General features: G+C 50.9%; 5 protein-coding genes across 5 annotated transcripts; 3 read left to right on the plus strand and 2 right to left on the minus strand.

Moving 5' to 3' along the window:
* Nucleotides 1–299: 299 nt before the first annotated feature.
* On the plus strand, nt 300–4,166 carry IAR55_004967 (uncharacterized protein; the record flags this gene model as incomplete). Its single annotated transcript, XM_066948061.1, has 17 exons — nt 300–458; nt 534–616; nt 687–743; nt 806–827; nt 886–990; nt 1,060–1,176; nt 1,258–1,434; nt 1,492–1,603; nt 1,653–1,800; nt 1,861–1,990; nt 2,046–2,399; nt 2,453–2,956; nt 3,017–3,130; nt 3,192–3,505; nt 3,576–3,702; nt 3,762–3,794; nt 3,864–4,166. 17 exons carry the CDS (start codon nt 300–302, stop codon nt 4,164–4,166), a joined length of 2,859 nt encoding a protein of 952 aa, XP_066801520.1.
* A 191-nt stretch (nt 4,167–4,357) lies between these two features.
* Nucleotides 4,358–8,584, minus strand: IAR55_004968 (uncharacterized protein; the record flags this gene model as incomplete). The annotated part of the gene is made up of 17 exons (XM_066948062.1): nt 4,358–4,389; nt 4,485–4,547; nt 4,721–4,945; nt 5,104–5,165; nt 5,235–5,380; nt 5,488–5,611; nt 5,734–5,973; nt 6,107–6,257; nt 6,329–6,464; nt 6,537–6,602; nt 6,655–6,910; nt 7,002–7,086; nt 7,157–7,256; nt 7,326–7,439; nt 7,558–7,780; nt 7,950–8,390; nt 8,478–8,584. The coding sequence occupies 17 exons, from the start codon at nt 8,582–8,584 to the stop codon at nt 4,358–4,360; spliced, it is 2,571 nt and encodes an 856-aa protein (XP_066801521.1).
* Nucleotides 8,585–9,399: 815 nt separating this feature from the next.
* Nucleotides 9,400–13,217, minus strand: IAR55_004969 (uncharacterized protein; the record flags this gene model as incomplete). The annotated part of the gene is made up of 7 exons (XM_066948063.1): nt 9,400–9,583; nt 9,641–9,782; nt 9,862–10,066; nt 10,127–10,204; nt 10,275–11,865; nt 11,925–12,944; nt 13,003–13,217. The coding sequence occupies 7 exons, from the start codon at nt 13,215–13,217 to the stop codon at nt 9,400–9,402; spliced, it is 3,435 nt and encodes a 1,144-aa protein (XP_066801522.1).
* Nucleotides 13,218–13,826: 609 nt separating this feature from the next.
* Nucleotides 13,827–16,398, plus strand: IAR55_004970 (mitochondrial distribution and morphology protein 34; the record flags this gene model as incomplete). Its single annotated transcript, XM_066948064.1, has 4 exons — nt 13,827–13,916; nt 13,992–14,054; nt 14,133–15,374; nt 15,430–16,398. 4 exons carry the CDS (start codon nt 13,827–13,829, stop codon nt 16,396–16,398), a joined length of 2,364 nt encoding a protein of 787 aa, XP_066801523.1.
* A 1,315-nt stretch (nt 16,399–17,713) lies between these two features.
* Nucleotides 17,714–20,556, plus strand: IAR55_004971 (uncharacterized protein; the record flags this gene model as incomplete). The annotated part of the gene is made up of 10 exons (XM_066948065.1): nt 17,714–18,533; nt 18,598–19,018; nt 19,091–19,153; nt 19,246–19,417; nt 19,480–19,558; nt 19,620–19,897; nt 19,960–20,171; nt 20,243–20,307; nt 20,372–20,432; nt 20,514–20,556. The coding sequence occupies 10 exons, from the start codon at nt 17,714–17,716 to the stop codon at nt 20,554–20,556; spliced, it is 2,214 nt and encodes a 737-aa protein (XP_066801524.1).
* Between the last annotated feature and the right edge of the window lie 107 nt (nt 20,557–20,663).

A 20,663-nucleotide genomic window follows, 5' to 3' on the forward strand; every position in this document is an offset into this window, starting at 1 on the left:
TGCCAGCATAAAGGTCATAACACCGATATCTCCGGATGTGTGGCATATCATCGTTGATGCTTGACGATTGACGCGACCCCCCTTCTCTTTCCACGCCACGTTGAATGTCAGTCACTCCGCTGATTCACTGGGAGCTGCTTTCACGTTGATGACACTCTACGACCTATTCTCACAATACACCTGATCTGTTGCTGCTCGGCTCGCCCTCCTCTCACATCTCGCCAGCAACCCTTCGTTTCTCTCTCACTCCCTTCCTACCCGCGCGATAGCTCTCGGTCTCGCTCTCGCGGTGACCCACCATGAACCCTTCTTCGACATGCTATACCATCGTCCACGATGACATGGTCGATGCCCCTGGCACCCAAGAGCTCAGAAATGCTCTGCAAAAAGGGTCAGACGAAGTCAAGCTCGAGACTATGAGGAGGATCATCGTTGGCACCCTCAACGGTCAAGGACACGTGAGTACCATTTGCGCACTCATGTTTGAGCGATACAGCGGGTATTGATCGAGATGGTTTTGGTCGCGAATTCAGCCTCAACTTCTCATGCCTATCATTCAATATGTCATGCCATCACGTAACAAGCAGCTCAAGAAGATGCTGCATTTCTATTGGGAGTGAGTCAATCATCCCTCCGGGTCAAGACAGGAGGAGACTTGCTTGATACTAACCGCGGATTTGTGGTAGGGTTTGTCCCAAGCTTGACGAGAATGGGAAGCTCAAGCAGGAGATGATTCTGGTGGTGTGAGTGATCTCGTCCTTTCCCTTATCTCGTAGGGTTTCGCTGACATTCCATTGATGTACAGCAACGCAATCCGAAATGATCTGGTGAGAAGCAAGGATGACCGTTGCCAACGTTTCGTGACTGACACTCGACCTTCATTAGCAACATCCCAATGAGTATATCCGAGGAGCGACGTTGCGATACTTGCAGAAGGTTAGAGAAGCAGAACTACTTGAGCCTTTAGTACCCACGGTCCGATCATGTCTGGTGAGTGATCCAAGGTTGGCATGGTGTTTCTACGCAAGCGTACTAAAAATGATTCGCACTGTCTGGTAGGAACACCGACATTCGTTCGTCCGAAAGAACGCCGTCTTTGCCGTCTACACCATCTTCCAAGATCACGAACATCTCATTCCTGACGCACCAGAACTGTTGGACACATTCTTGGCTGCTGTGAGTTGCTTCGTTCACGCAATTCCGGTGCATGGTGGGTGATCCTGTGACTGACGATCGGTTGTGGTTTTTTCGCTCTAGGAATCCGACTCCACATGCAAGCGCAATGCTTTTGTCACCCTCTGCAACATCTCTCAACCTACTGCTGTCCGGTATCTCCTCAACAACTTCGATCAGATCGCCGGTATGGACGAGTTGATGCAGATGGCTGTGATTGAGCTGGTAAGGAAAGAGGCCAAGACAGAAGGTGGTCACAGAGTAAGTTGTTGTTTGTGTGTCAGTGCCAAGTCGGAGTTCTGACTCACTATCCCCTAGGCGAAGTGGATCCGTTGTATCTTCGAGCTCCTGAATTCATCGTCGCATGCCGTGAAGTACGAGGCCGCTACAAGTCTGACCACCCTCACGCAAAACCCAGCAGCCGTCAAGGGTGAGGTTTTGCTCGAAAATGATAGTCGGTACACTGACAGAAACCTCAGCTGCTGCTGCTGCCCTTGCCGAACTGATTGTCAAAGAGGCGGACAACAACGTCAAGCTCATTGTCCTCGACCGATTCAATAACCTTCGATCGAAACACGAGCACGTGCTTGACGGTATGGTGATGGACATCCTGAAAGTGTTGTCGAGGTGAGTGCCGTGGTGTGAAGTGCGAAGAAGTCCGAACATAGCTGACCTGATGCTTTACAGTCCGGACATGGAGGTGAAGAGAAAGGCTCTTGGTATCGCATTGGAAATGGTCACCAGTCGAAATGTGGAGGACGTCGTGTTGTTCTTGAAGAAGCAATTGCAAAGCACTCTTGACCAGGAGTTCGACAAGGTGTGTTGCCCGTTTGAGCTATGTTTCAATTCTCGGCTGACTTGTTCCCCGGCAGAACCTCGAATACCGTCAACTCCTCATCCAGAGCATCCACTCATGCGCTATCAGATTCTCCGAAGTGGCGGCTAATGTCGTTTACGTGCTGATGGACTTCCTTGGTGACTCCAACAACCCCTCGGCCGTTGATGTTATTGCATTCGTGCGAGAAGTCGTCGAGAAATTCCCGGACCTTCGATCAGCGATTACCGAGAAACTTGTGTCGACCTTCGGCGAGATCAAATCAGGAAAGGTGTTCCGTGGAGCGATGTGGATTGTTGGAGAGTACTGCGAAGGTGCTACGGATATCAAGAAGGCCATCTCTGAGATCAGGAAGGTCCTTGGAGAGATTCCTATTCTGGCATCCGAACAGGTATGTTGCCGAGAATCCCACGAGCTGGAGCGTGAAGACTGACTTGAGCGCAGCGATTGCTTGACGAGGCGGAAGCGGCCGACGAACATTCCACAGAAAAACAGCAGGACCAACCGAAGGCGATCACCACGACCCGTGTCTTGGCCGATGGCACCTACGCCACCGAGACAGTCTACACTTCTACAGCTGCTGCCGCTCGACTTGAGCAGGTCCGCGCTGCAACGAAACCCCCACTTCGAGCCCTGATCCTTGGCGGTGATTTCTTCACCGGGAGTGTCCTCGCTGCCACCCTCACAAAACTCGTCCTGCGATTCTCAGAGGCGGAACCCGACAGCCAAGCAGTCAACACGCTCCGAGCTGAGGCTATCCTTATCATGACCAGTGTCATCCGAGTTGGTCAATCCAAATTCGCTGCAGTTCCCATTGACGAAGACTCACAAGAAAGGATTATGAATTGTATTGAAACATTGGCGGAGCTGCAGGGAAGCAAGATCTTGAGCGATGTCTTCTTGCATGATACCAAAGCAGCTTATGCCAAGATGGTCGCTACAGAGGAGGTGAGTATGTTCGTTGATCAGTGGAAATGACTCTGCTCACTTTAATCGCTCTCACTGCAGAAGAAGGCTTTGGCTAAGAAGGAGAGGGAGAGCAAGGTTGCGACAATCCAAGCGGACGACCTTATCTCGTTCAGACAATTATCAAAGAAGTCTACAGTTGGCGATGTCGACGACGTGAGCTCCAAGTTTCTCGTATTCAAAAGGAGTGGGGTTGTTAGCTGATCGTAGGTTTCAGTTTGACGATCTTGTCAAAGCCACCGGTGCCACCGAGGTCAAGGATGACTTTGTTTCCAAGCTCTCTCGAATCTCACAACTCACCGGATTCTCCGACCCAGTATACGCGGAGACCGTCGTCACACTGTCTCAGTACGATATCATCCTCGACGTCCTCCTTGTCAACACCACGAACGAGACAATGCAGAACCTAACAGTGGACTTTGCGACATTAGGTGATTTGAAATTAGTTGAGAGACCAGCAGCAGTTACGCTTGCTCCCCAAGGCTTCCACAGTCTGAGCGCCACCGTCAAGGTGTCTTCGACCGAGACTGGGTGAGTGGCGATGCCGGTCGGCATTGCACTTGAGGGAATTTTTCGCTGATCCGTGTTCCTAATTCTCCAGTGTGATCTTCGGAGCTATCACTTACCAAAAACAAGGTGCATCAGACGCGGATGTTACCATTGTCATGTCGGATATTCACGTTGATATCATGAGCTTCATCAAGCCCAACTACGTCAACGAGGCGCAGGTGAGCTGTCTTTGTGCTATCATGAAAGGAGGAATAGTAGTTGATCGTCTGCGTGGCAGTTCCGAGCGATGTGGACCGAGTTTGAGTGGGAGGTGAGTTGGCACTGTATGAAAAGCAAGCAAGCGGATAGATGCTGATTACAATCTTCTTTCCTTCTCCAGAACAAGGTGGCCGTCCAGACATCCATCAGCGATCTTCGAGCATACCTGGACCATCTCCTCAAATCCACGCACATGGCCTTACTTACGCCGGAAGCCGCCCTTTCTGGAGACTGCGACTTCCTCAGTGCCAATCTGGCCGCGAAGAGTCTGTTCGGCGAAGACGCGTTGGCCAATGCGAGTATTGAAAGAACGGAAGACGGGACGATATCAGGTCATGTCAGGATAAGAAGTAAGACTCAGGGTATCGCCTTGTCCTTGGGTGATAAGATCACGTTGAGTCAGAAGGCTTCTTCGAAGGTGTAGACAGTGGGTGTGATTCGAGGGATTTGGTATACAGTTGTGTAAGACAGTACGAAAATCATGATGCAGATATGTTTATGGCATTGCGCGCATTTCCTACGTTTGGATCGACCTCCTAACATGTTTCTCTCTGTTTACTGCATCGTTTCTGGGCCGATGTCGCTGATCTTCGCTCTTGGATCTTTCGACCGAGACTAGACCCTATCGACTTTCTCTGCTTTCCAGACTACGGAGACACGACATCATCAGTACAAGTTCGGACACCATTGAAAGGGGCAGGGAATTTGTTTGGAATAACGTGAACTTCGATCGATGACTCACAAGAAGCATACATGTTGACTCTATCGATCGCCTTTCCGTCCTCGCGGATATCTATCGGGGAGACTGAGACGTGATAAAACACAAAGATCAGCTACAGTACGTTTACATGTGCTCGAATCTCGCTCGGAAGGGCGAACAAATCGTTTCACTTTTGTTTAGGCAAGGCAAGAAAGGGATGGAAAGCACGTCGATGACTCGAAAACCTGTACCACGTTTACATATCCCGAGTCACTCACCTTTGAATCCTACCAACTCGAATCGTTGGATATACCAAGGCTTCTTGCCCGCACTTCTCCACACTGCCATCCCACCCATCTTGAGCACTCGTCGCATTTCCAGTATTTCGTAATCGAGCTCGGAACGAAGATGTTCGAGGGCCATCTCGGGGGTGGGATCAAGGGTGTCTCGTGGTTCGGACGTGGGTGCCGGGAGGGGGGTAGATGGGGAGATGGGGTCGAACCCTGCCGATGCGAATGGGGATCAGAGAAGAAAACCGGGTCAGTGTCATATGGTCCATATCGTATCATGGAAAGAACGATTCGCAGAGGACTGGGAGAAGTGTGCAGAGATACAGTACTCGCAAGATCTGTCATACTGTGTTCTTCCGAGAGCCACTCACAATCCATAGAATCCATCACGATAATCTTGGTCAGACTCTCATCTGGAAGTCCTCTCAAAACGCTTGAACCAACCGGAAAATCAGAACCGCACTTCTACTGTATGGTCTCGCACAGCCGCACATCCACTCACTTCAGGATGGTATCGGTGTGCAACTTGAAACTATCGGTGCCTCGTCCAGCTTTCAAGGTCTTGAATCCCTCCGGTTTCAGATACGCAGGACATGAAGCGCGAGTGTATCGACCGTTCAAACAGAGTAAGAAAAAGTAGTTGTCGTCCTGTGCGAAGTGATGTATTCGTGTGATCAGCAATTTGCCGCTTGGTTCCATTCGCTGGACAACGATACTGTATGCCATCGTGATGATATTGGACACACTGCACCCACCTTCAATGTGGTGAGCTTTGGGATAGGATCGAAAGTCGCCGTGACGAAGTCTTCCACACTGCCATCTTTCAAGAAACAGTTCATCTGATTCATAGGCACACCCAGTGCGTGCCAATTGAAAAGTCTGAATATCACCACACCACACCACATCAGAATCACCGGCAAGGGTGTCAGCTGTTAGTGCTGGCCTTGCCTCTGTCTTTTCGACAAAGTGATAACATATATGTGACAATTTGTGAGACTCACGGATTTCCCAGGAAAAGCTTCATCATAACTCTGTTCAAGAAGACAGGCTTCAAGCTCTTCGTCCAGATCCTTTCTTGTTCTTGAGTAGAAGACGCGTTGAGTATCCGCCTCACATCGCCTCGAACTCCCGCCAGGAAGAATGCAACTTGAGCCAGACGTAGAGCCCAACCTGAATATCCGCGGAAGTAGAAGTTGCGGCAGAACTGGGAAGAATGGGCTTTCCAGTATGCGTAGGCGTGGCTGCCAATGGATAAGTTAGTTGACGTGTCAGTACTGTATGGGTTCCACTGTCCTCTCAAGAAGGCTACAATCAGGTCCGCTTCTCTGAGGATAGGCGAAAATCCAGTATGAGAAGGTCAACAACGGTACTCACGAAGAGAGGAAAGGGGATAGCTTGGTCGTCAATAGCTTCTCAAATCGAGGATGTCGTCCTTCTCCGAACAACATCCAGAAATCATTGTACTCGAGCGCTTGGATGGCTGCCAGCTTCAACTCCAGAATATGGCCTTGACAAGGGTTCATATCTGCCACAAAGAGTATGACAGTTGGTCTCACGCTTGTCCACTAGCAAGGGTGCAGTGAGGAAACGACTCACCGACAGCATGTATCCGTGCTGGTTGAGCCGCCAGCGCATAATGAAGGACATTGTCGCCCGCGGAAGTGATGGCAAGTACATGATCTTCCTTGTTGATTCCTAGCTTCTTGACGTCCACAGCAGGGTCTTCCCATGTCTACAGGTGAGGACACAATCAGATCAAGTCCCAATTGACGGGGTCCTCGTCTTATGGCATGTAGAGACTCACCCATCCATAAATGTGCGTTCTGAACTGTTCATGAATTTTCTCCTCGAGATACGGTACTCGCCAAGCCTGTGCGACCTTATCGGTCCCGAACAACCTCTCTGAGACTAGTGAGACTCACCTTGCGCAGATGGTAGTGGAAAGGGCTCAAAGGGGCTCCCACTTCGTGAATTGTCTGTTCGACAAGACTCGGTCCCAGACTCAATTCAGGCATCTCAAACGTCATCTTGGGCGAGGGCATCGCAGGGTCACCAAAGGGAGAGGTGGGAGTGAGCAGACCACCATTTGTCTGACCGAAGTGGTTTCCGGCATCCACCTGGAAGGATTTGGCGATGGCAGTAGCATCGCGTTGACGAGAACAGCCAAGGAAAACGTAGCTAGGCAAACAGGTCAGCAGAGCGGCTTTGTCGCCTTGAGAGACCGCTATGTAAAGCGTCCTCTACTCTCTCAAATACCAGTGGAACGTACTATGGGATTTGGATGAACCACGAATTGAGGAAATTGTTCCGTCCATTGTACGTCTTGATCGTCCCCATCTTGTACTCGAGATAGTCTGACGTACCGCGATACGGTCTTGATGATCAGCGACGAGTACTCACAGAACAGGTTGTGATTGGTCTCACCCCTCCTCGATCCGTGGAGATGCACATTGTCCAATTCAAACCAACATTCCCAGAACCACTTTGCGAACCAAGAAAGTCGTTTGCTCGCGGTGCCAATTGCCTAGAGGATCAAGAGGTATATCAACACAAGGTGAAATGATTGCCTATCTGGTCTGCGCACAGGACTCACTCTCTCTTTGTTGTCAGCCGAGCGGGAGGTGTAGAAGTCCACGACGCCCATGAGACCTTGTTGCGGATCAAGGACTTGATCGCATCGATCCAGAAGCTGGTAGAACGGTGGGATCTACACCCACGAGACAGCTCAGCAACTTGGTGAAGGATCTCTAGACCCCTTGAGGAAAGCAATAGTCCATGTGTTCTCACGATGCAGCTACGGCCGGCGAAAACTGTCACCAACTCACCATCGATAAAGAATAACTCATCGTGATAGCAGTCAAGCTCCCTCTCGGATCCAGCTCCCCACTCTCCCATTCAGGAAGGACGAAACGGCTCGCATCTTGACACAGAACATGGACATTCTTCCATCCTCGCGCTTTGATCCTCTCCCTTGCTATGTCGAGTAATGGCTCGCAGAGATCGATGAGGTATATCGCGTCGAAATATGTCAAGGGGAGATATTCATCCCTGCGAAGAACGGAGAGAACAATCAGAATTAACCCATGCCCTATCGTTCTTCGTCTGTGGCCACTTTGTTTTACTTCTCATTGGGCCTAATGTCACCCGATAGTGATCATTCACAACAGCCAGATCGATGATCAAAGGAATGGGATGTCTTTTCTCGAGCTCTACTTACATCTTCTCAATATTCCAACCTGTCCCACCACCCAGATCTACCCAAATCTTCAGCTTCCTGCCACCCATCGCATATCCACCTCTCCCGACACCAGGACCCGCAGATCTCGTCTGTATCTGCGTCTGCGCCTTGAGATGACTTGCCAAAAGAGCCAACATCGTCTCTCTCCCTTTCAACAACCTCGACCTAGTCGCATCATACAGATCCGCTTGTCCCTGATAAAACCTGTCCAAGCGATCTTTGTGTTCGTTCCCCATTCCCTTTCCCGGGTTGGCGGCGGAGAGGAATGGTTTTAGGAAACAGCTGTAAGCGAATCGGAGGGGAATTTTGAACGCTGAGCCAAGACCTAAGATCAGGAGAAGGGATGAGAGGAAGGTGAGGCCGTAGCCTAGAATCGAGGGCGAGAGGAGGAGCTGGGTTTGAAGGAACGACTTGAGAGGTCTGAGTGAGGGCGTAATAGTGAGACAGTCGGTCATCAACGGCGTGGTCTTGGTCTTACATAGGGATATGGGAGGTCGTCAGACCTACCTGAAGTACAAGCAGAGAGCTGCTGATCCTGCGATGAGGGATAGTCGACCGATAGTGGCCTTCATAGCTCTCTCGTGCGACGGGGTCGGCTTTAAGACAGCTGTCATCGTACAGTTGACGATCTGGACAGTGGAGATGTACTTGGATCAAACGAGACGGACAGAGTAGCACTGATCTCAGAGACGCGAATCAGATATATTACAATACCTACCACCCGCCGGGCTACATATACCTCAATTGACACGAACGGCGGTCCTTGACACGTCGGAAACATTCTACCGTATCCAGATCTGACCTTTGCGTCCTGCGCTAGTACACCGCTCTCAACGTACCCCTCTTCATCGCCTGGACGCCACCATGCGATACGTGCATACAGTGCATACACTACTCGGGGCGCCGACAGGAAATACACGATGGAACGTGCTTTATCCAGCAACGGTCGAACGTGGTCAAAACCAGGTGGTGGCGGTGTTACAGTGGCAAAAGCAGACGCGTCGTGCGTTTCGGGGGAAGAAGAAAGCATCAAACGTGCTCTTGCGTTGTAGAGGCAGAGGTAACTCACTAGCCCAGACTCGTAGAACCGCTTGAACGGCTCGTTCTGCACCTGGTACGCCTTGTGCATGTGCTCGGGTCAGACCAATCTCCGATCATTCACTAGTCGCACTGAATATATAGAAGATGCATCCGTCAAAGAGATGTGTTCGTCCTACCAACCCATATCCCAAAAATGTTGTTCCACGTTATATGATGCAAGGTATATAGACAGTCAACTTGTAAAACCCGTCCTCATGTTTCTCGACAAAATGTTGTCTTGCTTCCATACTCTCTGGCCCCTCACTTTTAACAGCCTCAACTCCCGAATGTATAGCCATACTCAACTCGTATCCTCCCTGAGCCCAATCATCACCACTGCGTAATGTGATCAAGGCGAAGGAGCTTCCTTGCCGTCTTTCACCCTCTTATCCTTCAACTTCCTCAACGTCACCTGATGTTCATGCACATGATCAATGATCCTCGACCGAGTCCAGCTGCTTGGCAACGGGTCGATCTCTTCAAGGCGTGGGGGCGCCTTATTGCTCGAAACGGCAGTCTTCTTCTCTTGTACACTGTGCACTAAGCATGAGTACCTTGAGTGACAGGCTACGACCGGAAATATTACTCACAAGCACAGTTTACATCTCGTTTCACCTCTGTTGGTCTGGATGCAGACGGAGAGATTTTTATCGATCCATTCCTTCTTGACTGGTCGATCGATAGCAAATGTTCCACTTCCGGTCGGCGTGAGTACATGAGGAGAGGCGATGTCTGCAATACAGAGGAACGTTTCACATAAGCGGTCAGCGATACAAGCTCAAACCTGATAGAGATTGGGGTAATTACGTACCCTCAGGAGAATCGATCCTGCGTCGCTTTCTCATAGGAGGCACACTAGGTCCAGCTTGAAAAAGCGGCTGTGACTCGATATCGTCATCATCCCTGGGTAGGAACAGCGGAGTGACTTGAGCGGTCTTCCTCTTTAATATGGGACTTCTCGAGGGGTCCGACTGACTAGGCTGATTGAGCTCTAGAGCGGAAGCCGTCTCTGCAGGCTATTACGTTGATAGCGTTCGTCAGTTGCACACCCTTCCGACTTTGCAAGTGCAGCCTACCTCTTCCTTGATCCTCGTGTCCGCAGTGGTATTTTGGGATCCTCCGCTCGTGACGGGCCGTTTTGCCGCTTTCAGTTCCTATTGTGCAGTTTCATAGATCAAATCTTGAGCCCAATTGAATTGCTCAGCCGAGTTCATCTATACTCACCGTCTGTGCTGTCTTATATCGCTCTTTCCACTGGTTCCTCTCGTCTCGTAACTTCTCGATTTGTTGCTCCATCGTACTCAGCTCTTCCCTATCAGCCAGTCTCTCCGACGTGCTAGTCATCAAATGCTGACTGAAACCGTCTAAGCGTCGCTTCATATCATTGTTTTCGTCCTTGAGCCTTTGGATCTCCTGCGACTTGTTATCAACCTGCGTCTTCAGAGCGTCTCGTTCTGCCTTGGTGTCGATGACCTTGTTCGCTGTTTGGTCGGCCACCAGTGACATTTCAGTTCGAAGTTCGTCCATATCAGATTCCTTCGCTGCCAATGCCGATTTCGTTGTCTCCAGCTGTGATTTGATCTCCGCCAGTAACTCTTTTTGGTTCGCCAATTCTTCTGCTTTCGCCTTCATCCCTCCTTCATCGTTACGAAACTGGTTCCTCATCTCCTCGACGATCGTTCCATCACCACTTTGACCTTCTTCAGCTTTCTTTCGCTCTTGGACTTCGCTCAACACCAGCTGCAAAGAATTGCAGAATTCCTCGGCCTGATCAAATTCCCCTTTCTGTGTCAAGATGCTGGCCTCTCGTCCCACGAGACGTTGGATGTTCTCGCCCCATTGCAAAATGTGCTCAAGCGCTTTTCGGGTTGACGAATCCTTTGGCACCGGCGGAGAAGCAGGCTGTTGAGCTGATTGCTCGAGCTCAGCGATTTTGGTTTTTAGTGGCTGAATGACCTTCTCAAGCTCGATGATCTTTTCAGTCAGCACGCCAACCTCTTTCTGCCGTCCGGACTTCTCGTCGACCAGTTCCTTTTGCGTTGCCGTGTGTCTCTTTGATAACTCCTTCATCCTCTCTCGAACTGCGACCGCAGATCCCATCTCGGCGAGCTCCAATTTCAGCGCCTCCACCTCCTTCTTCCGCGCTTCTTCCAACTCTGCCATCTTCTGATTGTTTTTCCTGATATTAACTCGCAATTTTGTGACTTCCAGAGCCTGAGCGTCATTGTCAGAGGCGGAATCGGCGGGCACTGACCCGTTGTGATTGTTTCGAATCGAGTGAATTAGCTGCTCGTAGGTCGTTTTAAGTACCTCTATTTCTTTGACCTGCTCTTTCTTGAGCTTCTCGATCCCCTTGCGATGGTTGATACCGTTCTCATCAAGCACTTTTTGCTTCTCCGCCGCCAAAGAAGCCTTCTCTACTGTGAGCTTTCGAACCTCTTGCGAGAGGCGCTCTTCACGCTGTGACAACCCATCTGCCTGAGTGGCTCTTGTCATCTTCTGCGATTCGGCTTTGGTCCGCTGCAGGATGTCCCGTAAGGTGCGGATCTCTTGCTCCTTCTGAACATTATAATTTGATGTGGCCTGAAGCTTCTCATTCGCCTCCTTGTATTTCGCCTCGCAGGTCCTTGACTGCTCGATGGCCCAATTGAGGTTATTTTGGAGGTCTGATTCTTTCTTCTTCTCATTTGCTAATTGTGCTTGCAGCTGAAAGATGACGGCCGAGTTATTTTGAGTCGATTGGTGTTGAGTCAGAAGGGCGACCAAGCTGTTCATCTCCTCATATGTCTGGTCGTCTGCTGCTGTGAGCGTGCTCCTGGGAGCGACTATCCTCGTCAGAGCATACCCAGTCCGTCGCGGTCGAATGGCACTTACCATGCTTCAGAGAGATGAGCCGAGACCTTTCTCAGAGCTTCCTCACGTCTCTTTCGAATCCGGGCGACCGCTGGCCCTTCGGGCGCATTGAATCCAATAACGTTCAATACGGGCTGCGTGATCAAATTTGACTGGGCAGCGGGGTGTGGAGTGACGGGCTGTCGAGTGGACTGTATTGACGCATTCCGAGGCAAAGGACCAGCGGCGAGATTTGCCGATACACCAACCCGAGGAGTTGACGTGGTACGTCGTAGCGGGGGCCCAGCCGGGGCCTGCGGTTGCGATAAAGGTTGCTGCTGAAGGGAGCCGTTGACGAGCGACAAGGTAGAAGGGTGTCTTCCCGATTGCGTTTGCTGACCAATATGTCTTGCTTGGCTTGCATGGTCCTGAATGACATCCGAGATGGTCTTTTCCCCCAGCTGTCTCAGATACAAAACGTCTCGGTTGGCTCGAAGTACATCTTCGACACTCATGTTTGAAGCCAAATGGAGCAACAAGTCTTTCGAGGATATCCGGATTTGAGCTGCGTTGGGGGGATCGAAGACATGAGTATATCGGGCGACGGAAACATGCATTCTGTTGCGGAATGTCTGACCGCCCTGGATCTGCAGGTCGAACTCCTCAAAGTCCGATTGTCGAGACGAGAGCCGGGGAATGATTGAAGATGATTGCGCGTCCACCAGGGGAGAGGCAACGCCATTGCGAGTTTCGATTGATCGCTGTACACCGTTATGGCTCGATCGGCCTGCGACTGCGTTCATGCTGACAGGTGTATCAGATATAGTGATGAGGTTCTGCTCAGCTGCAGTGGCGGTATGACTCGAAGCGGGTAAATTGGTCAATGAGCTCCCTGTTGGTGGCTGAGCGGATGCAAATTTGGACAGGGGGTGTGTATTATCTGCCATCGTTGAAATTCCAGCATTCGCAGGCGTGGTTGCGCTTTCGACAGAATTCTGCTGATTCGTCGAAGACTGGTCGGGGATGTCGTCTGGACCAGGCGACGGGGACAGGACGATGGGTCTGCGAGTATTATCAGGTGGGTCAATGGCTCATCTACAAGGAGGTCGATCGGACGTACGAATGCGCTCTGCCAGATTCCACCTTGTCCGTACTTGAAGCGCTGCGTTCTTCGACGACGCCGGTCGCTGTCGGATCCGTCGAGGGAAGTTGTAATGCAGATGCCGCGCATCCGTTCCAACTCCTGATTTCATTCCCACCACAAGTACTACTCCCAGCTGCTTGACCTGTCCCACTTTGATCCGCGAGGACGTTGTCGGTGACCCAACTGGGCATGCTTGACGTTGATGATGTTCCGGTGCGACTGAACGAAATCAGCGGGAAGGGAGGTATATGATACTCATCTGGTTCGTCGGGGTTCCCTTCTGCTCCTCATTCAGAGAACCTTGAAAGGATGTGCAAGACGGATGAGAAAAGGAGAGGAAGAAGAAGAAGAACGGGAAAGGAGATCAGATATATATATACGTATTCGCTGCTGATGCTATCTGCTGTCAGTCCATAAAGTCAAAAGAGGTCAAAGCGCAGAACGACCAGGAAAGACAGACAGATCGCGACCGAGCGCAAACTTTCCCACGGTCAACGCGTCTTGTCCCTCTCTCAACCTAATGTTGTGTTTTTGCTATCTTCTCTCAATCGTCTTTCCTCGCCGAGTGATTCGACGTCACTTCCACTGCGGCTCTTGTTGCAAGTGAGATCGACCCCCCAGATCCAACAGACTCACCCACTTACACTTCGAAGGAGACCTTTCTCTCACCCGTTTTGATAGGTCACCTCATCACCCACTCACGCTACGAAAATGAGCAGATAGTATCAAGTCCACTCCCAAACAGCGTGTAATCGGAACTACGCAACGCGTTTCTTGGTTTTCCGACCGGGTCATCCATAATGTCTTTCGTCTTCCCTTCTTGGTCGACGGCGTTCTCGCCTGCCTTTCATGAGGATGCAAAGGCCATGCTGGAGGCGGCTCTGAACAAGGTGAGTGGTGTGAAAAGCAGAGATCAGGTCAGACTCTGGAGTCAGCCAGGCTGATTCCTTTGCTTTGATCGACAGGGCAACAAACCGCCTGTGATTCAAGGAAGGATCGAAGTAGTCGAACTGAGTATGGGAGAGCAAGTGAGTCATGACGTTCATACTAAATGATCTGCATAGTGTCCAACACACGAACGATCACCCGTTGACCATGTATCACAGCCACCGACGCTGACTCTCCTCGAAATCGGTGATCTCTCTCTTGACCGCTTTCGAGGTATACTCCGATTGGGCTACACAGGCGATGCATGGCTCGAAGTGCGATGTAGAGTGCAAGCAAATCCGTTATCGCACAATCCAAACCTCCATCCCTCTTCAACGCTTCCACTCTCCACTCCGCTTCTTGCCTCTCAACCTCTTCTTGTTCCCATGACCTTACGACTATCGAAACTCCATCTTCGGGCGATCCTCATCCTGGTCGTATCCGCGTCAAAAGGCATCACTCTGGTGTTCAAGAATGATCCCTTGCAAAACGTGGACGTCTCATCAACATTTGATTCGGTTGAGGTGATAAGGGGATATCTACAACAGGAGATCGAGGGACAACTGCGAGAAATGTTCAGAGAAGATTTGCCGGGTATCATCCATCGTCTCAGTCAGAGATGGTTCACCGGCACAGGGGTCGGCGGAAAGGTGGAAACGCCGTATCGAGATGGAGGAGAATACGGAGCTCGGTCATTGGACGAAGAAGATGAAGAAGCCGAAGACGACCCATATGCCGAGAAGGAGATTTTCCCGCCTTATGTGCCCACACCGTCACCGAGCAATAATGTCAATCTCACGCCTCGACGACAGGCACTTGCCAAAGCCGCTAGATCAAGACGACTGTCAAATGCTGTATCGGAATCACCGACCTCTTACACCACTTTCCCCGATATAGAGGACTACGATCCCACATATGGCCTCAGACCTGAAGGTCTCCCCACCCATAGCGGGTATGAAGCATTCGGACGTTTATGGGAGAAAGCCAGGGAGGGCGGAGGGAGGGGGCTGGGTTCACTTATGTCTGTGCCTAGGGAAGAACCGGATGAAGATAGAGGGGATGTCAGCGATGGTGATTGGGATGAGGATGATGACGATGGAAACAGAAGTTTCGATATGGTAGAAATGGACGAATCCCTACGAGCAATTCCCCAACCTCTCAGATACAACTCAAGACGACAATCGACGATGTCCCTAAGTGGCTCAGGATATGGTGATGAGAAGGTGATGGAGTGGGAGACCTTCCCAGCGGTCGGAGGTGGAGTGATCACACGGCCAAGAGTGTACCATTCTCAGTCGCAAATCAGAGCGCCTTCGGACGCAGGTGGATCTCAGGCAATGCCTAGTCCTGCTGGGACAGCTACTGGAGGGAGCGTCACAGCAAGAGCGAGCTCTGTTGGCGGTGCTTCGTCGACTATAGGGGTGAGTGCATCTGAAAATTCGAGTCTGATCATCGGGACTGATGGCATCTGCGTAGAGTGTCAAAATGCGCAATTACCTCCCTCAAACCCCCGGAATGAACGGGTCTCGCCGGCCTGGACCGTCAAGCCTGCGACGGATGGTAACCAGTCGATCAGATGTCTTCCTCTCTTCAAACATAGCACAACGTCATCAGCCTACTCGCTCAGAATCTTTTGCTGCTCTACCTCCCCCATCATCGTACAGTGTATATCAACAGCAACGATCTGCCTTATCCCGTCGATTGTCCAACACAGCTGCATCCTCCTCAGCAGCGCGAACGTCCGGTTCAAGCTGGGAGACGTCTGATCGACCTAGTCGTTCAGCTACCCTGTCGACACTTGCCTCGTCTCAGCTGCCTTCATCAAAACCCATGTCGATAACTTCCAAAGCACAAGTGGCCAAAATCCGCAACCCATCGATATCCGGGACCTCGCCTGGCACCTCTTTTCCTCCAAGAACAATGGGTCCGGGCGGCATCACGTTACCCATGAACAACTCGGTCTCTCAACTGGCGACGTTATCGCATTCCGCACATACGCTTTCACCGTACGCCAGAGGACATGAGCATATCGCTGTGAGAAGTTTCCCTTATTTGGGTAAAGGAACAGGAGGTGGATCGACACCCAGTTCCCATCCAGGTTCCAGTGTAGGGGACAGCGCAGCGAGAGGGGATGTCAAGGTCAAGGCAAAGAGAAAGAGGATATACAGGCTGGGATCGAAGGCGAATACGGAGGCAGTCAACCCAGCATCGGGTTTGGCAAAAGGCGCAGTCGCATGGCAGGCCGATCGTACTCCCCCTTCACCACAATCGTCAGGTGTTGATACCTCCTCGCACGGCGAGGAAGCTTGGCAGTCGACGCATCTCATATCTGATCAAATCGGTCAAGCGAACAATCGGTCGCCAATGCGACCCAATATGGTTCGCGCGCCAGATTCAAGGACGTCGTATGGGTTTCCACCGCCTCCTAGTATACGCTTGGGATGAAGTAGCTCGGACACGATACATGAGGTGGTTCTGTTGCCAATCTGATCCCGCCAGATCCGATAGATCGTAAAGGGGGATGACCATTATGCATTCAAATAACGAGAAATGCCACGAGTAACCTATGATACAATTCAGTGTCATTCGAAGATCGTTACGGACCACCTCTCGTCATTCTAGCCAATCGCCAAATCTTTAAAGAAGCATGTGGGATATCTTTTTTAAGAACTGGTCGAGTGCTGATTTTTCCATCTGGTGCAGATCACTCACTACTCGCTTGGACGAGATTGGGAATAGGGGTAAAAGGACTGAAGCATGTCGTATTTTTAACTATTTCTGTTTCCGCAGCCCCTTCCGTCATTTGGAAGTATGTTTTTCTTTTTTCCCCTTCGGACCCTTCGCTGTGGTCCATCGCAGCACATGGCGACGATGCGGTGTTGATCGGTTTGTTGTACCTGTGCCGTTTGGCTTGGCCCTGTTGTCGAAGGTGTAAATGCAAGAAAGAAGGGTGAGATGAGCCGCCCGATAAAGTCGGTGCAAACCGCACCCAGTCTCTCTCTGGTCCCCCCCCCCTCTTCATAAGCGAGCGAGCGAGCGATACACAACATTCTCCTTCCCGTGCTGACTGAATTGAAACATGTCAGCGTGTCTGTCCTACCGCCATCCGTCACCATGCATGAACAGAAACATGAAACCGACACCCATCATCGTGCTGTGTACGTGGTTCATTCCGTATCTCTCAGGGTTCACGACACCAAAACTTTACTTTTGCCCTCACTATTCTATCCGCACAATCCGAGTCTTGGCAAAAGTCAATTTACCACACACAGTACGAGTACGAGTATAGTACTACAAGATATTTTGATGAATGTCATCGTCGTCGTCGTTGTGGATGTGTTTCGCTCGCTTCTATATACGAAGGACCTTTGTCTGCATATGACACACTAGACATTCCTTTGCTCATCATACCAAGCGATCGTGACCGTGTCACAGCTGCGTCTCCGTACAGACCGACCGTTTAGTCCGCTTTTCATTCCCACGACGGTCTAGCTGCTCCTCCGCAGCAACAAGAGACATAACTCACATACCACCGACTGTGCTATTTTCTTCCTCGCTCCTTCCTTTGTGCCCCGATATACCCTTATTGCCAAGACTTTCTTACACATCGTGCGGATCGACTGGTCCATCAATGCTTTGAACAACGGACTCGTCACACGAACAACGTCTACCTTTCCCATCATATTCACATAAATGGTGCGAACGACCAACTATCTTCGATACACGACCAGACCAGCGGACCAGCGATTGATACCATCCCATGTCACAGCACATCTCGCCAAAGTCCCAGGTGGACAATGAAGCCTTCGTCTTTGACGCTCGACACCGGTCATATCCAGGCTCTCATTCCAGCTCCAGCTCAGCTACTGGAACACTTCTCGCGTCTGCTGGAGAGTCATCTACATCAGCGTCATCGTCCTCAGCCTCGACATCCAGTACACCTCGGTCATCCGAATCGGATCCCGAATCCGAGTCCTCTTCCTCCGCGGCCTTTTCCTCAACATCCACCTCAACAAGCAATCACCATCTCCCTTCGTACGCTTATCCACAGACACCTTCCTCGTTGAAGGGGACAAGGAGATTATCGTTCGTCTCTGAGTATTCGCAGAAGATACGACAGACTCTCCTCCTACCGAGACGTCGGTCGTCGATCCCTCTGGTGAGGGTAGCAAGACGGAAGACGACCCAGCTGGTTCTGGCGGGTGCGATCCTCTTCTTCACTGTTCTGATCGTGGGGGAATTGAGATCGCATAGGACGAGAAGAACTTTATGGAATAGAGAATACGGGTTGAGAGAGTGGGATATCAGACATCCAGGAGATAGGGTGGGAAACCTGATATCCCTAAGGAATGATTATGGGGCGGAAAAGAGGAGAGAGCTGTTGACACGAAGAAGACTCTCGGAAGGAGAAGAGACGAACGAGTTGTATCCTGACGACGAGGACACGTTGAGAAAGGCAGTGGGGGACAAGTGGCCGAGCTGGTGGGGAAACGTGGATGACGTGGGACCGAGTCCATTCGACCACAGACCGACACCTTTACCAGAAGGAAAGGCGAAGAGACGGATGATGTTCTTGACGGGTGGGTATCGTGGTGTTTGGCTTATCCGTAAGAAGTCCAAGCTGAGCGCTGTTGTGCTTCTCAGATTATCATGATTATCTGGAACGAATGAACACCCACACTTACGAGATTGTCGATGCCGCCCTGCGTCACCCTCATCTCAATGTAGACGTCTGGGGGCCCAATTGGGCAGGCTATAATCGGTCGATCCCCCTTTCAGCAAACATACGAAAACGAGCACATCGTTTGGCGCAGCTGGAAAAGTCCAAGAAGGAGTTTGAGGAGAGCCAAAAACGGGAAGCGGAGGAGAAGGAGAAGGAAAGGAAATGGAGAGCTAAGAGAGAGAGGCTGAGCAGGAGTTTGGAAGTGACCAGGTCACCTTTGCAGAAGAAGGATGACGAGGAGATGGAAGAGGACGATGAGGTGTGGATCAGGCCAGAGTGGAATGCAGATGTTCCAGAGGAGTGTAATAGTGAAGTCGAATTTGACATCGTCCTAACGATCTCGTGAGTGACCGGTGTCTTGGCTATCGACCCGCCATCGAGTAGAGGTTGGGATCCTGACGCATCACTTCGCAGCAACATCTTCAATGAGAACGATCCCCATGTCGACGCGCTTGACTGTGGCGCCCTCCTTGTCCAGTGAGTCGTCGCTCTCTACACCAGCTTTTTCATGCTACTTTATCTGGAAGATTCGAACTGATTGGTGCCATCCTCTCCGCTTTCTCTAATAGACAACTCGGTGATTGTCACTCTCTCCGATGCTCGTACGAGTGGTACCCTCACGCGAATAACATTACTCTGTCAAAATACGCCTTCGAATTGTTGGAGCTGTTCGACTATGACAAGGTAAAGGCGAAATATCCCAATTGGAATATTGGCATGTTTGGGCATAGTCCTGATACGGTACGCAGTGCTAGCGCCCTTCTGATGCGCGACAGCTTACCCAAGCTTGCGTGCTACCATAGGGCAACGAGTGGGATTTCTATCCTGTTCCTTGGGCGAATAAGACTGCCGATGCCAAAACGTTCGGCTACGACGGATCATGTGAGTGCTGATTTCCGCCGAATGCCTAGCAATTCTCAAGCTAAGCGCGCCCGTCATCTAGTCTACCCCATCCGGACGACGGTCACCAACGCCCTGAACGCCCATGAAGAAGATCCCCTCTCGGTGAACATCAACGACGTGATAATCAAGCGTCATCCTCATCCTGGATATTTCGTTTGGCCACCTGCCGAAGCCAGAGAAGTACCGTTGGAGACATACGAGCTAGGCCATGAATACTACCAAACTCATCTGATGTTGAGAGAAGATTTCGCGAAAGGGATGAGGGAGGCGAAGATCTGCGTCTTCGATTCCAGTCTGGAGAGGAAGATGATTCGGAAGGTGACTATCTGCGTACAACCAACCGTGACAAAGCCATGAAGCTGACGCCGGAACTATTGCAGTACGCTCAAGCCTTTCTGTCAGGATGTGTGGTCGCTGCCGATCTCCCTACCGAACAAGAAGACGCTCTGTCAAAATTCGTCATTCCTCTCAAATCCACTTGGTCGATAGAGAACATCAACGCGGCTCTCAAATACCACCTCGACAGACCCGAACTCCTGCAGCAGATGGCGTTGGACGGGTTTGCATACGCTAGACAGCATCTGACCACAACGTGAGTGCGGCATCCTAAGACGCTTTCGGATGAGGATGAGAAGCTGACGTTGGGTGTACAATGTGTTATAGCAACAAAGTCAGTCATATCCTAGAAATGGCGGATCACTACCGAGAGGGGTCGAGGGGATATGAATGTAAGTTGCTGGTCGCCATTGCATATCCTCATCTTCCTGTCAGACATGTGCTGATCCGATGCAGTCCCCTATGGCTTCTCGATGAGATGTAGATCGTACTGGAGCGATGAAGACTCGTACAAACCGTAAGTCGAGCTAGCTAGCTTTCTCCAATGGCAACGCGACACAAGAAGCACGGCTGACCGCTCTTGCGTGCCTGCCAACAGCCCATGGTGCGCTCAGGACAGCCACAGGGGATTGGAAGAGTGATTGAGGTGGATGAGAGATGGTTCAAGGTGTCCACCTCTCGGTTAGAGGATGGTAGGCCAAATGATTCGCTGTATACTGTATACTGTATAGGAGAGAATAACACCCAC

Source organism: Kwoniella newhampshirensis, chromosome 9, assembly GCF_039105145.1.
Source record: "Kwoniella newhampshirensis strain CBS 13917 chromosome 9, whole genome shotgun sequence".
In the NCBI taxonomy this organism is placed as follows: Eukaryota; Fungi; Basidiomycota; class Tremellomycetes; order Tremellales; family Cryptococcaceae; genus Kwoniella; species Kwoniella newhampshirensis.